General features: G+C 39.1%; 1 protein-coding gene across 2 annotated transcripts in view; it reads left to right on the forward strand.

The window, feature by feature from the left end:
- DOCK1 (dedicator of cytokinesis 1) overlaps window positions 1-2,903 on the forward strand; it is a 502,791-nt gene extending 499,888 nt beyond the window's left edge. For both annotated transcript variants that reach the window (XM_089510135.1, XM_089510136.1), the window contains one exon: window positions 993-2,903. In XM_089510135.1, the coding sequence (XP_089366261.1) occupies window positions 993-1,088 (96 nt within the window). In that variant the 3' untranslated portion in view covers window positions 1,089-2,903. The remainder of the gene's footprint in view (window positions 1-992) is intronic.
- Window positions 2,904-15,946: the final 13,043 nt, after the last annotated feature.

Consider the following 15,946-nt stretch of genomic DNA (forward strand, 5'->3'; position numbering starts at 1 on the left):
CTCTCAACTATGTGTCTAAACTGGCAATGAATTTGTTGGTACCAGTGAATATTGCTAAGCTGTTTTATAATTTTTTTGTGTCTGGAATTGATAATTGTAAAGAAAGCCTCTTATACACACAGCACAATCTTATACATGTTTTATGAGAAGTAAGTCCGACTGTGCTCAGTGGGAATTGCTCCCAAATAAGTGAGTACGGGATGGGATGGGATGAAGTGATAAACAGATATATTAAGATGTTGGGAAATAAAACAGAATAATAGAGTTTATGTTCACCTGATGAGGTAAGTTTGTACAAAAGATGATAACTCTGCTGGATACAATGCTGCAAGATCACATAGAGTTAGGGCAAAGGAACCACATTGGTTGCATTCTTAATGAAGCAGCTGAAAATTGTCCTAAAAGTTACATGCAGGTAATTCTGCAATAGCTTGGATCTATACAATATGGATTTTGTTATTAGCCATACAACTTAATATTTCAGAGAGTGATATAGGAGTAAGTAATTCAGCGCATGCCTATTAGTACCTGTCTGACATTAATTTCATTAAGCAAACATGCTGGCTTATGCCATTTCTTAAGACTATTGTGCTTTAATGAATATGTAGTGACAAATAGTTGATTATGTGCTAATACCCCCCCCCCCTCTTTTTTGTACTGAAAGAGCAGAACCGGAGGCCAGTGCTTAGAGTAAAGATGCTTGATAACAGCCAATGAAGTCAGAAATATACCCACTTCTGTGAGATACTTTTTTGAAACAAAGTTAGTTAATAAATACTGAGAAACCAGTTACTGCCAGTATTAGTCACTAGGCTACTGTTAACAGTCAGCAGCAAAACATTGCTCATAAGAACCCAGCTGGAATGAAATTAAATAAGGACACATCTTTATCCTGCATGCTGCAGAGGTTTTACAAGAAATTACATCAGAATCAACTGATTTCTATAAAATTAGTTCATCAGTAAGAAATTTTGTTTCAATTTGTCTTACAGCAACTGCCACCTCCATTACCAAGCAAAACACCACCGCCACCTCCTCCAAAGACTACTCGGAAACAAACCTCTGTGGATTCTGGGATTGTCCAGTGAACAAGACCAATACCTCTAAAGACTGAGCTGTAAAATTTCTTTTCCTGAAAGATGGACACAATGTTTTGGCCCACCCCAAATCAGCAACATGTAACACTTAATGCAATGGGTCTCAAATTCAGGGCACCAGTGATATTTTGAAGTATGGATACATGATTACAGGCTCCAAATCTATTCAAAGCAAAATTGGGCTTATTAAAATATTCTAGTAATTTTTAATATGAAAATGGTTCTAGTCGGGTCCAAAACATTTAGAGGATTATCACACAAAGCTTCCCTCCTGATGCTGTTGTAGCTTTTTAAACGCCTGGAATAACAACACTTCTTTTCACATTGGTTGGCTGTGTATCATATTGTACTACTGTTCTGTTTACTCATTAGCTATCCGAGAATAAGTAAGTGAGGCTGAAAACAGATGGTGGTAAAGAAGTGACATGCCACTGCCCCTTTGAGTGCCGAGTTGGTTCTGCAGCAACCATATGCCACAGCCCCAACCTGGCATTTTCCAGGCACAAAAAGAAGAAGCAGAAAGCTACTCTTTTTTGCACCAGGAAAAAGGCGCCTTTGCCACGACTGCAGCAGTTTCTCTGGGTTTCGGTGGTGTTCGACGTCTAAACATTGGTGCTGGTGCAAATCTGGTGATGTGTGGTTGCTCAAGGTGGCTTCACAGCATGTTCCCAGCATCTTGGGAGTGTGCGTCATGTGTACGCCACACCCCCAAGCTACTGGGAAGCTGACTCTTTTTGTTGGTCTGTACCCGCTCTAAGTCAAACCTCTTTAAATCCCCTTGTTCCTGGGCCAGATAAAAGGGTTGTCTGCTCAGCACTAAGAAGTATTGCTTTCATTGGGAAAAGGGGGGGTTCAGTCAAACCCCTTTAAATTCCCCTCCTTTCTGAATTATCCCTGAATGACCTATGGCACATACTTCAAGAACTGGTTAACTGCACAATTGACAGCTATTCACAGGATATTCCTGTTCATTAAAAGCAGCAGGAGAAGTACGTATTGACTACAGGATGCTTACTCTCCAGCCACGATGTGGTACAATAAAATCCATTGATTACATTTTCAATCCTCATTCTATCCCACTTTTGAAGAACCATGTGATAATCTACTTAATCTAAACAGTATGATTAAGTCTTTGCAGGAATAAAAGAAAACAATAAGCTTTATTTTCAGATGAGCACACACAGATATTAGGAAAGGATTGTTCTAATGTCTTCAACATACTTTGCTGTCATTCCTCTAATCCCTGACATCAAAGAAATAGGAAAACAGAGTAATTCTGATTGTTCTGGGCTTCCATTAATTTTGATGTCTTGGGGGTTGTTTTTTTAAAGTTCTTTTGTGACTGAATAAGGACCAACCATTGGCTGAACCTTTTGCCTTTATTTTAGTGTAAATTATGTTTTAGGCTTCAGGACAGGCATTAACTTATGGGCAATAACATCATGTATGCAAATTCTCAACTCTTGGTCATCCTAAACGCATATAGGAAGGGGAAGAGTATTTTGGAACAAAATTTCAAATTTCACACATAAATGTATTTGACTATAGTAATTTCATTATGTACAGACATTTTGTATATATGATACGTCTTACCGTATTTAGTTTTACTGTGTCTACTTTTAAAGTAATAATGGTATAATGTACCTTCAAATGTGTTACAGCATTTTAAATGTTGGTAACTGCTGAAACTGTATAAAGGGCTAACTTGTTTGTTATTCCTACTAACTGAATTTTGAAAATGTTAGATGGTTATGAAGAAAATCCGAAAAGAGATTAACTTTTAAAAAATGTACTTTTTTTCTACCAATGCCAAACTTTATAATCTTAACTATAGTTTTAATATTTCATTTTCTCCGTAAATAAACATATTTTAAAATATTATCTCTCTAACAAAGACTTTTTAATTTCAAACAAATGTTTAATTAATTTTGGTTATTGTTTCTAAAATATTTGGGGCTTTCTTTGTCTTCACATGGACATTTCATCCTGGAGAGAAGTGACCAGTGGGGTCCCACAGGGCTCTGTCCTGGGCCCAGTACTGTTCAACATCTTTATCAAAGACTTGGATGACAGAATTGAGGGCATACTTATCAAATTTGCAGATGACAACAAATTAGGAGGAATAGCTAACACTCCAGAGGACAGGCTCAAAATTCAAAACGACCTGATTAGACTTGAAAGCTGGGCCAAAGCTAACAAAATGAAATTCAACACGGAGAAATGTAAGTTACTGCACTTGGGGCGGAAAAATGAAATGCACAGATATAGGATGGGGGACACCTGGCTGAACGAGACTACATGTGAAAGGGATCTAGGAGTCCAAGTAGTAGACCACAGGTTGAACATGAGTCAACAGTGCGATGCGACAGCTAAAAAGGCCAATGCAATTTTAGACTGCATCAATAAAAGTATAGTACAGTGGGTCCTCGCCTTACGCGGGGATCCGTTCCGGATCCCTCCGCGTAAGGCGATTTCCACCTGTGCTCAAGCCCCATTGGAAACAATGGGGCTCGTGCACGGCGGCGCGGCGGCGTGCGGGGTGCAACGGGTGCGTGCGCCCATTCAATTGAATGGGACGCGCTGCCCCTTCTGCCCTGCGTGCGCCCCGTGCACGCCCTGCGGCTTGAGCGCATATGCTCAAGCCGCGTAAAGCGCGCCCGTGTATGACGCGGGTGCGCTGTACCTAGATCAAGGGAAGTAATAATGCCACTGTATTCTGCTCTGGTCAGGCCCCACCTGGAATACTGTGTCCAGTTCTAGGCATCACAATTCAAAAAGGATGTTGAGAAACTGGAGCATGTCCAAAGGAGGGTGACTAAAATGGTGAAGGGTCTGGAAACTATGTCCTATGAGGAACGACTTAGGGAGCTGGGGATGTTTAGCCTGGAGAAGAGAAGGTTAAGAGGTGATATGATATCCCTGTTTAAATATTTGAAGGGATGTCATATTGAGGAGAAAGCAAGCTTGTTTGCTGTTGCTCCAGAGACTAGGACCCGAAACAATGGATGCAAGCGACAGGAAAAGAGATTTCACCTCAACATTAGGAGGAACTTCCTGACAGTAAGGGCTGTTCCACAGTGGAACACACTCCCTTGGAGTGTAGTGGAGTCTCCTTCCTTGGAGGTCTTTAAACAGAGGGTGGATGGCCATCTGTCAATGGGGATGCTTTGATTGAGATTTCCAGTAAGGCAGGGGGTTCGACTGGATGGCCCTTGTGGTCTCTTCCAACACTACGGATGCTAAAGAGGATGGTTGTGTTCAAAGGGTGGGTCTACACCAGCAAGAATACTCTGGGCTGCTCCCTGAATATTCTGGCCCCCAAAATACCCCAAATACCCCACCCCTAATTTCCCCATATTCCATAGTGATGCCAGGCAGCTGTTTACAGTGTCTTGATATGTCACCCTGGGCCACTGGCATTGGGTTAAGTCACTCTCTCGGAGGTTGAAAACGGGGCATCCAGCACCATTCTGGATTTTCTTGGAAACACTGGAACAAAAGGTAGGTCTTTGAAAACTTGTTTTAGGTAGGAATGGCCTGGATTCAATGAAGAACTGGCCTCATTTTGTGAAGAGTTGAATCACAGTCAAATCAAGGCTTTGGCCCTGTGTCATGGAGATAGGTTCTAGCAAGGACAGAAAGAAACCAGTTTAAATGGCTTGTGTAGACATGCCCTAATGTCTTCTGTCAGAACAGGCTTGACAATGAGGTTTGGCTGTGCTTATTGAAGGTTAATCTGCACAGTCTGGGACAACAGATTTCTTTCTCAGACCCCCCACCCCACCCTATAGTTCCACCCATTCATGAAGAGGCCAGAGTTTCAGGAGGTTCCGCCATCCCTGCAAAATGCTGCAGGGAGAAGGAGAGATGGGGAAGGCATCTTATCCTAACCTCTTTCCACTAGCAGTTCTCCAAATCCAAAGTAATATATTGTATTAAAATAATATGTCTTGATGGAAGATTAGACTTCCCTTCCAATGCACAATGCTTTTGATAAAGAGGCCCTCTCTTTATCAGAAGAGACCAACACTGTTCTTTTTTCCCTGTAACTACAACTATTTCTTTCTTTGGTGAAAATCTGGTATAGACCAGCAACCAATAGCTGACAGTCTGGTGCTGGTTCATGGACCACCGCTTTGTGCAACACAGTTTTATGGGAGATTTGTTTTGAGATCTGAAGTAACGAGTTCGGGATACCTGAGGGAATCCTGGTGGCACAGTAGTTAATTGCCAGTACTGCAGCCCCAAGGTTGTGAGTTCAATCCCAGGGCTCCAAAGTTGACTCAGCCTTCCATCCTTCCCTAGGTCAATAAAATGAGTACCCAACTTGTTGGGGGCAATTAGTTTACAGATTGTAAACTGCTTAGAGAGTGCTGAGTTCACTAATAAGCATTATAGAAATACATGCTAATACTCATCTATTCTTGCTTGAATACAGCTGATGTGAACTGATGTCCACCAGCATCTGAAGGACTGCAAGTTCCATTGTTTCTGCTGTTGTTGTTTTGTGCCTGGTTTCAAGTATTTTGTGTGGAAGTATTAATCCTAGATCAGTTCTTGGTACTGTAATGATATGAAGTGAATCCCTGTTTATATAGGATTTGAAAAAGATGACATTTTTCACTTCCTGCTAGGACTGTATGGGGCTGTGAATTATACCACATACTGAAGACACACAAAGAAGCAATCTTGCTGCAGAATGTATTAAAAAAAATAAAGAGGCAGGATACTAAAGATATCTTCACATATCTTCAACTTTATAAATATAATACATTCAATCTCCAAGGTCCAGTTGCCCTGACATTTCAATTTACTTTCTTTCCCATATATATATGTATGGATGGAGTGTGGATGTAAACAAAATTTTGGGCTTACAATTTACATTTCTCTAGCGGTACTAGAATGTAGCTTTGGGGATAAATAGTCTTTTCAGACATGGTAGCTAAAATAATGGAGTAGCTATTCTATTTGTGATAGCACTGACGGTGCGTTTTAACATTTTAACTTTCTTCCAGTTTTGCAAAAGGTTTGATGGAATGAAAGCCTCAATAGGCACACTCAAATTATTATGGTAAATGATTTGCCCATGAGAAAATGAAATAATTTTTGACTAAAATAACTTTTCTTTGCATTTCATACAATGTTCGGTGTATGAAATACGTTCCTTGTGTAGATTTTGACTGCCATGGTAGCATATGCCATTAAAGATCATATCTAACTGAAAGCTAATATTTGACTCAAGTCAAGCCCAACACATTTTAAATGTATTTTTTAAAAAAACACAGGACCAGCATAAATTTGACATTATTTGGTACCAACAATCATTTTTTTCTCCCATTGTGGGAGAAAGGCAGGATATAAATCCATATATATATATATATATATATATATATATATCTCCAAAATAGTTGCTGAGGTGGTGAGTTAATTTCATGCCATTTGTTAATGGGAACTGACAAATAGAAATGAAATAAATGAGCAGTCTTCATATAATGGCAGTCTTAGTAGCTATGTAAGGGGCTGTTGAATGACACTGATATATTTGATAATCTGGTATTGTTTTGCATCCTGTAACTGAATTCCTGGCAAATGAATTCCTGGCAAGAATTCAGATTAAAAGTTGTTTCCACCCAATATGGCTCTGATTCCAAATCCATATTGAAGGAAGATGTGACTATCCTTCATGAAGGGCAAGGCTATCAATGACTGCTAGTCATGATGGCAACATGCTGCTCTGAGATCAGAAGCAGCATGCCTCTGAACACCAACTGTTGAGAAAACAACGGAGGGAAAAGGCTATTGCCCTTGTCTCTGTTTTTAAATATTTAATATCTCCTTCCAAGAGACATCTGGCTGGTCCCTGTGAGGAGCTTGGTGCTAGATTACAATGATACATCTTTGTTCTGATCCAGTAGGAGCCTTCGTATGTACTTGTTTCTCCTTCAGTAATTCTCTCCATATACAGTCCATCCTCCATATATATGGATTCTTTATCTACAGATTCAACTATCTCCAGCTTGAAAGGGGTGTGTGTGTGTGTGTGTGTTCCCAAAAACAAACTCTGATTATGCCATTTTATACAAGGGACACCCTTTGATTATGCCATTGCATTTGACGGGACCTGAATGTCTGTGGATTTTGATATCTACAGGGGATCCTGGATCTAAACACCAGTGGATACTAAGTTCCCACTGTATGAACAAAATGGCAAATGGTATATATTGTGTCAAGGTTAGTAGAAAGCAGCCATATATCACTACTGTGTACTGCCTGCAGTTACCTTTAGTTCTCTGTCTTTCATGTCTGAAAGCATCTTTGAAAATGGAACAGATTTCCCCATTCTCTGTTTTCCACTTTTCTGGCAAATATTGATAGAGTATTCCACAAGACTTTTGTCTTTTTTTTTGGTCATGTTTTGATGTGAGGGCTATTGTTTGTTTTGTTTTGGGGTGCTGTCATGTGCAGTTATGTATGTAAGATTTCCCCCGGTACCAAAGCCTACTATTTATTTATTTATTTATTTATTTATTTATTTATTTATTGTATTTATACTTCACTCTTCAGCCCTAAAGGCTCTCAGAGAGGCTTACAGATAGTTATTCAGATGTTTCCTTGCCCTCAGGCTTACAATCTAAAAAGACATGACACAAAAGGAGAAGGGAATGGTGGTGGGGAAGGGATCAGGTTCATTGGTCAGTCTCTCCCCCCGACCATAGCAGATGGACTGGAGGCAGGGCCCTTCTTCTTGCTCTTGGGGACCTAAAGGAAAAAAAGACAACGAATATGTCATATAAATCAAACAATCTGATCTGTCTTCTTGAGAAACACCGGTGCATATATCCTATCCCATGGAGTCTGCTTCTTCATGGTTGCATGAAGCAGCATTACTTGTGTCAAAATGACTGACACTGGAAATAAGTTCTCCATATGCACTTGTTTGGAATTTGTTGAAGCTTCATTTTGAGCTGATCTCTGCAAGAAAGGTGAATAGATCAATCTAGTTTTCATTAACTCTTACTCTGCAGTGCCACTTGGTAGACAGTCATTCCGAAGTAGCTGTGTGCTGTCTCACACCTATGTCTCTTCTGTCACAGTAATTAATTACTGAAGAGAATCCATCAGAAATTTCCTGCATTCGGTATGAAGACTTGCTTGATAAAACTTCCTGAATTGCACATGTTCTGTGTTATATACACTATTGACAATGATTGCCCATGGTTCTCAAAACATATCAGATCTTCTAAAAGGAATCCCAAAGTCCTAAAATAGATACAATACTGCCTTCATATTAGTGAGGGAATTCTGTTTATGTTCATTCACAATGGATATACCATGATGGATATACCATGAATTGCTGAGAATGCTAGATATTTCATCCCTTGGAACCAACGTGTTGACATCTAATTCATGTGAATATTTTACCAGGATCAGCAATCAAGTGTATCTTCATCTTGTAGTGGCCAAGTATAGAACAATGGAATATAATATGCTGTTACTACACCCCTGTTTCTGGACCTGGGTCTAGCACACTTGGCATGAGATAATAAACTGCTTTGATTGCTACTAAAGTACTATCTGATACAGTTTTGTGAGAATTTTAGTGTCTATGGGCTTTCTCACAACTTTTACTGCTTGATTTTTACGAGTGGATGTTGATGCCTTCATCGTTTGACCTTTTTCACTTCTATCACAGAAAATATGCTGAGGGTGGGTTCACTCATCTGTAGCAGAGCCTTTTGATTTTTCCTTTAGCTTGAACAAGGTTAGCTGAACATATTGGGAGGACGAATTATTCCCTTTTCATGTGCTGGGAAAGTATTACTAATGAATTCTCTGCATGATTTATGTTACTGAATGTCTTCCTATGTTTCGTCTCAGTCCTTGGATGAAAATTATATTTCTGCATATTTATTTGTAAAAGCAAAATATGAAGCTTCTGAAGCTCCATTATGTGATGATAAACAACTGTAAAGTCAGCACTATCAGTCAAATCGCTTTATTTCCATCTTGGTGGCCTTTAAGTATTTTTTTGTTTCTTTTACTCATGCAAATTGCACATTTTGACCACAGAACAGGAATGCTCTTAGCACTGCATGGCTGTTCTGCTGTATGATCAACAAACTTGATTTTCTTTGCTCCAGATGATATGTTACCTTGAGAAAATTACCACTTAACTTAATTTCAAATACGAAGTTATAAAAAACTGAAGTAAATCAATGTACAATTGGTTGGAGAACACTATGTATATTATTCATATGAGAAAAATGTTATTACCAATGGTATTATTTTTTTTAAAGAAAAGAAATAAACTTTGGTTATGAGCAGTCAAAATTTACTCAAGGATAAAATTCCTATAACCTCTACTGTTTAGGAATTATAAATTAACCTTCATCTTCACTATAGTCATATGGAAAATATACCCAAAACATATGTAAATTGATGGTTGGAAGTGCTTCACAGTTTAATTATGAAGTCAAACTTCATTAGTTTTACCATTTTCACTTAAAGTGCATTACTGAGTCCAGCCAATATACATTCATCCCTCTATATTTGCATATTTGATTATTCACAGATTTGATCAATATGTTCTCTCTAGGAATATCTAGGTCCTCCAGGGCAACTCTATGGTCAACTTTAACTAAATGTTGCACTGAAAGACCTAGAGATTCCTAGAGAGAATACTCTACTAGGCATCATTTGTATCTCCTCTGGTGCAGTTCTATGGTGTGTGTTTATTACCTAATTTCATGCATTTCCCAGATGTGTTAATCTGTTAGAGCAAAAACAGAATACTGTGGCACCTTATAGACTTGCATGTTTGTTCCACCTTGAGATGGGTTTGCTGAAGTAAGCTATACTTGAAATCACCTGATAAATTTGTACCTCTTCAAAGTGCTGCAAACATCCTTGCTGTTTTCATGCATCACACAAAATACACTAAGATTTGAGAAGACCATGTAAAAGACTTAAGTGTTTTAGCCACTGTGTAATGCCTTATCCTGAGTGGTGCACAAGTGTGTTCTGATTCTGTACCTAAAAGTCTGGACTTCTTAGATAGATTCATTCAGCTGTATGGGCAAACATGGTGCCTAGGCTCCAGCTGTGACAGTGAAGCTACCCAATTGGGGTGAAAGTATAGCATGCGAGGGATATATGGAACAAAACAAGCAAATCCAAGGGAACTGCATCATCAGGATTCAAAGACATAGCTATGGTAGTTTGGAAAATCAGTATGAAATGGAATCTTTTAGCACTTTTGAGACTAACTGAAAGAAAGAAGCTGGTAGCATGAGCTTTTGTAGACTTGAGTCTACTTCAGGGGTAGAATGGAAAAATCAGGGACAGACTTACGGAAGCAGGCTATGTATGAGAATGTCAATAGAATGTAAAACTTTGTGGGTATGGAGATGAAGTGACAAGTTCAGTTTTAACAATGGTCATTGAGGGACAAAGGCAGGAGGAAGGATGTTGCCTAAAGTCAAGATGAGTAGATAACCATATCAATGAATATTGAAATGTAGTGTGGTAGCAAGAAAGAAGAAGTGATGAACTGGCCAAGGAAGCCCTCAGCATCAGGAGTCACTGAGCATCTTAGGCTAGAACTGGATTACAATTAAGAGAGTTTAGCCAGAGAAATAGGGCAGAGCAGGAATTTATACCATTCCTTCAGCAATCACTGGTTGGCAAGCAAGCACATGTTGGACAATATAGTGAGGTGTTTGCCAACTGCTTCACACCATATACAGACACACACATTCAAGATTCATCATTACACACAAATTCAGGGTTCATCATTACTAACCCAAGTACTGGCTAAAAAAGAGCCACTCTGTAGGTTAACAGAAAAGTAGGCTACAAAGGAACACATTCTCTGGGTTTGTTTCTCAAAGTTGGTTGTTATAAAGAAGAATCCCAGGAAGCAATGAAATCAGCTAATTGGTTTTCAGAATACAAACACATGTGTATACACATAGAAGAACCACCTATTTGTGTAACGATCTTGTTCTTAATGAGTTTTTTTTGCCTGTCTACAGGTTCCCACCCTCAGTATCACCTTGATTTCAGAGCCATTTCCTTCCTTGATTGTTCCTTGATAGTTATGTACTAAAACTGAATAAAATGCTGCTTTCCAATTTCCATCATTTTGACGAAGAATGACAAATCATATTAGCAATAGTATAGAACTGACCCGAAACAATATTATGGACCTGAAAAACTATGAGAGGAAAGAATTTGAAGGCATTTTCACACTACGTTGCTTCACTGAATCAAGCTGTATGAATACAAAAATGTGATCATTTTGATCATTTTCCTGAGTTCAAGTCCCTTCAAAATTCATTCCTAAACTAGCCTTATTTATAATGATTATAACTAGTTTAAAACAACAATCTTGCATGCCCTACCATAAATACAATTGGTCCTCCATATCCAAGGATTCAACATCCACAGATTCAATATCCACATCTTGAAGATATTCCAAGAGTTATGAATTCCAAAAAGCAAGCCTTGATTTGGCTATTTTATATGAGCGACAGAATTTCACTACACCCTTGTATTTAATGAGACTCGAGTAGCCATGGATTTTGGTATCCATGAGAGTGGGGTGTCCCAGAATCCAACCCCAAAGGATACCAAGAGCCCAGTGTATTTTGTCAGTAAAACTGCATTTTAATTTCAAGAAAAACAAGTCAGCCACACCTGCACAGTAGACTGTTTTCTGACACTAGAAATCTTGGGTTATGACATATCGCTTTAATGGTAAATTTGATTTGATTTGACATTCCTGGCAGTCTGCTGGAGAAATTGGTCTTGGGATCATGATGAGCACTGACGTCCTATATATTTATACCATCACATTTCCCCATTATTATAATATTACATTTGGTGACTTTCAGTTGATACAATTATATTTTATTATTTTATTTGATTATTAAGACATTTGAAACTTGACGATCATCCTTTCTGTGATGAGACCAGGACACTGAGCAAATACAGTGAAAATAGTAAAATATAATCAAAACATAAAAAAACAAATTAAAAGGAGAAAGAAGCCCCCACCTCAAACCACCCACACAAGGGTGTCACTGGAGCAGCACCCCACACATCTGCCATTTGGTAGAAGCAGACTGTGCAGTTCATCTCCATCCCTTTAAAACACTAGAGTTCAGCATAAGCGATGGTGTCTGAGATGAGACTCAGTGGAAGGAGAAAAGAGAGGCATCAGGCGTTTATTTATTTATTTATTAAAAATGTAAAATTCCTTGAAAACATCTCAGCTTAACAAATTGTCACTTTAAACATACAAAACTATGTACATGTAAAAATACATATAGGCTATATGTATGATAATTGTGTTATGTCACAACTGTTATCATTACATTCAGCGATATATGAGAATTTATAGTATTTATGAGTAACATTAGCACAAAAAGCATTACTAGGTATTCTGTATAGCGTGATATGGGAGGAGGTTGATGGGGGGGTGGGTGATAGCATGAGTTACTGCACTGGGTGATGACAACCCTAGTGATGCTACTGTACTCAATAAAACAAGATAGAATGAGCCAATCATAGTCAAATGTCCCATTCCAAGAACTTAAAATCTTGGTTTTAAATTTTGGGTTCTGACCAGTTATCATTTTCTGCATTCTAAGAGCATGCATTCATTTCTTTTAATGCATTTTAAATTATTTTAACTCTATACCTTATTTAATTCTTTTAAATAAAACACGTGTGCACATGAGCGCTCACATGCACATATACATTAGAGAACCAGCATGGTGCACTGGTTTGAATGTTGGACTAGGACTCTGGGAGACCAGGATTCAACTTCCCATTCAACCATGGTAACCCCCTGGGTGACCTTGAGCATACCACACTCTCTCAGCCTGGAAGGAAGACAATAGCAAACCTCCTCTGGACAAATCTTGCAAGAGATTTGCCTTTCAAGATGGAAACAATTTGTAGACACACTACAACAAATAACTACATGTACTAATGTTTTTGTATATCTAAGTCTGTACTGGATTCATTTATTTGTAAGATGTCTTCAGGCCAAATATTGTGGGGAAAGCAGGATAGCAATTCATAAAAGACAAGAGGAAGAAGAAGAGGAGGAGAAGGAGGACGTAGAAGAAGGAAGAACATCAGTGGAAGCATTCTGCCCTTCCTGCTTCTTCAAGATATGTTTGGTTGTCTCATCACTGGCAGATGCTTGCGTTCACAAAAGATGGCATCTAAACACCATATGGCAAAACCATGTTGATTGGCACTAGCTGCAAAACTAAAATAAGAGATGGTATACTTCAAGCTTGTAGAATCTATTTTGTGTTCTGCAAGAACTAGTGATGTGGCAAAAGGCAACTTCATCTTCTTCTGTATAGTTATTGTGTGCCAGCAAGTCATTTCCAATTTAAGGCAACCATAAGATGATGCTATCATGGAGTTTTCTTGGCAAGATTTGTTCAGAGGTGGTTTACCTTGGCCTTCCTCTGAAGCTAAGAGAGTATGACTTACCCAGGGTCATCTAGTTGGTTTCCATAGCCGAGCAGGGATTTGAACCTTGGTTTACAAAGTCATACCACTAGACCATGGTGGTTTCTTCCTCTTATCATTATTTAACTTAACTTTATTTATATCCAACCCTCACCTACCCAATCACCCATCCACTGGGATTCAAAGCATCTTACAAATACAATATAGCCAAAAAGAAATTACAAAAGGTTAACATTACAATGTAATTAAAATGTCAATAATGGTCAAAATTAAAATATGACATAAAAATAGCAAAAAAGGTTAAAAATAACTTAAAAGGAGTACACCATGCTACTGAAGACTCTTTCTTCAAAAGCAATCAGTTTTCAAAAATTTTTTAAAAACAAACACGATTTTGCCTGCTGAGGGAAGGACACTTTTTCTATCCTCCTTAGCAAAGGAATTCCAGAGTCGAGAAGCTATCACTGAGTCCCAGTTCTAGCCGTTCTAAGTTCCAAGGGCTGGACAGACGCTGCCCCTTTCTGCCCCCAACGAATGCTGCAGCAACCAAACGGCATGGCCTTCGGGAGCCCTAAAAACAACCTGCTCCTGGGGGCGCCACTGCCACCTTCGCATGCACCAATGATGTGTGTATGGCATGGCGCCATTTGGATGCTGCACCGCATGTACATCATCAAGGCAACTCCCGTGTGGATGGGGTCAAGCCATGATGGCGCTCGTGGTGCACAGTAGGGCTCAGGAGCTTGTGGAAACTCCGCTCTCCCAAGTCCTAAAATCGGCTCCTGGCTTGTGCATAGCGCCAGTTTCTACTGGGCCCCAGTTCTGAGAAAAGGGGGGGGGGAGGGGGATATGAATAATAATAATAATAATAATAATCACTGAGAAGGCTGAGCCATGCTCAAAATTAGCTGCAGGCACCCAGAAAGTCCATCTGAAAAGACAAGGTGAGTTTTCCAAGTTCCAAATTCCCACTCAAATCAAACTCCAAGTGGAAAGATATTTCTGGTTTCCCTGCTCAGCCATGATCAAGCAAATCTTCCAAATCTTTCTGCTATCCTTTTATAGGTTTTTTTAATGGGAAAAAAGAAATGGCATTGACTAGGAAGGGAATTATTTGTGTTTTCTCTCTCTCCGTGATCCACAGTAACAGGGAAGCAGGGTTCAATGGATAATAGTAGCCATAGTACGTCCAAAGCTTTCCCAGAAAACCAATGGAGCTTTAGAAAGAACTACAGCAACCATAGCCTGTCAAACAAAATCATTGTGAAATAAAGGAAGAGAAGAATCAGAGGGACCTAAGGTGACCATCTGTTTTGCCTTTTGTTGTTGCCAATGTTGTACCCATGTGCCAAATCAAAGGAAGTAAGTTGTAGCAGTATCTTCCAGTAGTCATTGGACTATTTGTTTTTATTTGATGTCAATCAACTTCAACCTATTGCAGCCCAGTGAATGAAAGTTGCAGGTCATCAAGTGTCCTGCTCAGGTCTTCCAAACCCAGGGCCACTGTGTTTTTTTTAGTCTATCCACCCATAGTGCAGTCTCCTTCTTTTCCTACTGCCTTCCACTTTACCAAGCTTCACTATATTATCCTATAATCTATGCTGTCTCATGCTATATTCAAAGTACTGTGGCATCAGTTTTGTGATCTTGAGTGGACCATAGTCAAGAATTTGGATTATTATTATTATTATTATTATTATTATTATTATCTGATGATTCTGGAAGTTGCAGTACAAAAAAGGAATTCTTCCATGCTTTGCCATATCCAGGAAGCTCAAGCACATGTCTTGCTCAAAGAGGCAGTGACCTGTGTGTGTGTAGTCCTTTCAAAAACACCAGCAAGTGCTGGAGATTGCTTGGTCAGCATGCCTCCCATTGTAAAGCAGTGTGTGCTGATGCAAATATGAAGCCAGCTTGCATCTTGCTGAGATTGTTTCCATCCTTTTGCTTTAGAACACATTATTTATTAAATTTGCCATGTATTTTATTACCAGGCACTGGTCTGTGGCTGTCATTTCACTGCTCTTGATATATGTTTCCTGGGGATAATGCTAGTAAAATGTAAATATGAGATCTAAAGGTCAGATTTTTCATAAATAACTTCATTGTCCTTCTAGGGACGGAGGAAGATTTTGTGGTGGATTTCTTTTTCAAAGGCCTTTTAACATTTGGTGTCTCTAGAACTTATGTCCAGATTCACTAGAGCATATGAGGCCACATGAAGTTGGAAATGCTTTAAACAGGCAAGAGAGCTAAACTTCTTTTGAACCTTAGATCACACAAAATATCACACAGCCTGGGTGACACTTAACAATAGCTATTCCAGAGAGAGAGGTCCAGAGAAGAAAAAAGCT

The sequence above is a fragment of the Sceloporus occidentalis genome, unplaced genomic scaffold, assembly GCF_023333645.1.
Source record: "Sceloporus occidentalis isolate IW3139 unplaced genomic scaffold, rSceOcc1.0.p SCAF_2, whole genome shotgun sequence".
Classification (NCBI taxonomy): Eukaryota; Metazoa; Chordata; class Lepidosauria; order Squamata; family Phrynosomatidae; genus Sceloporus; species Sceloporus occidentalis.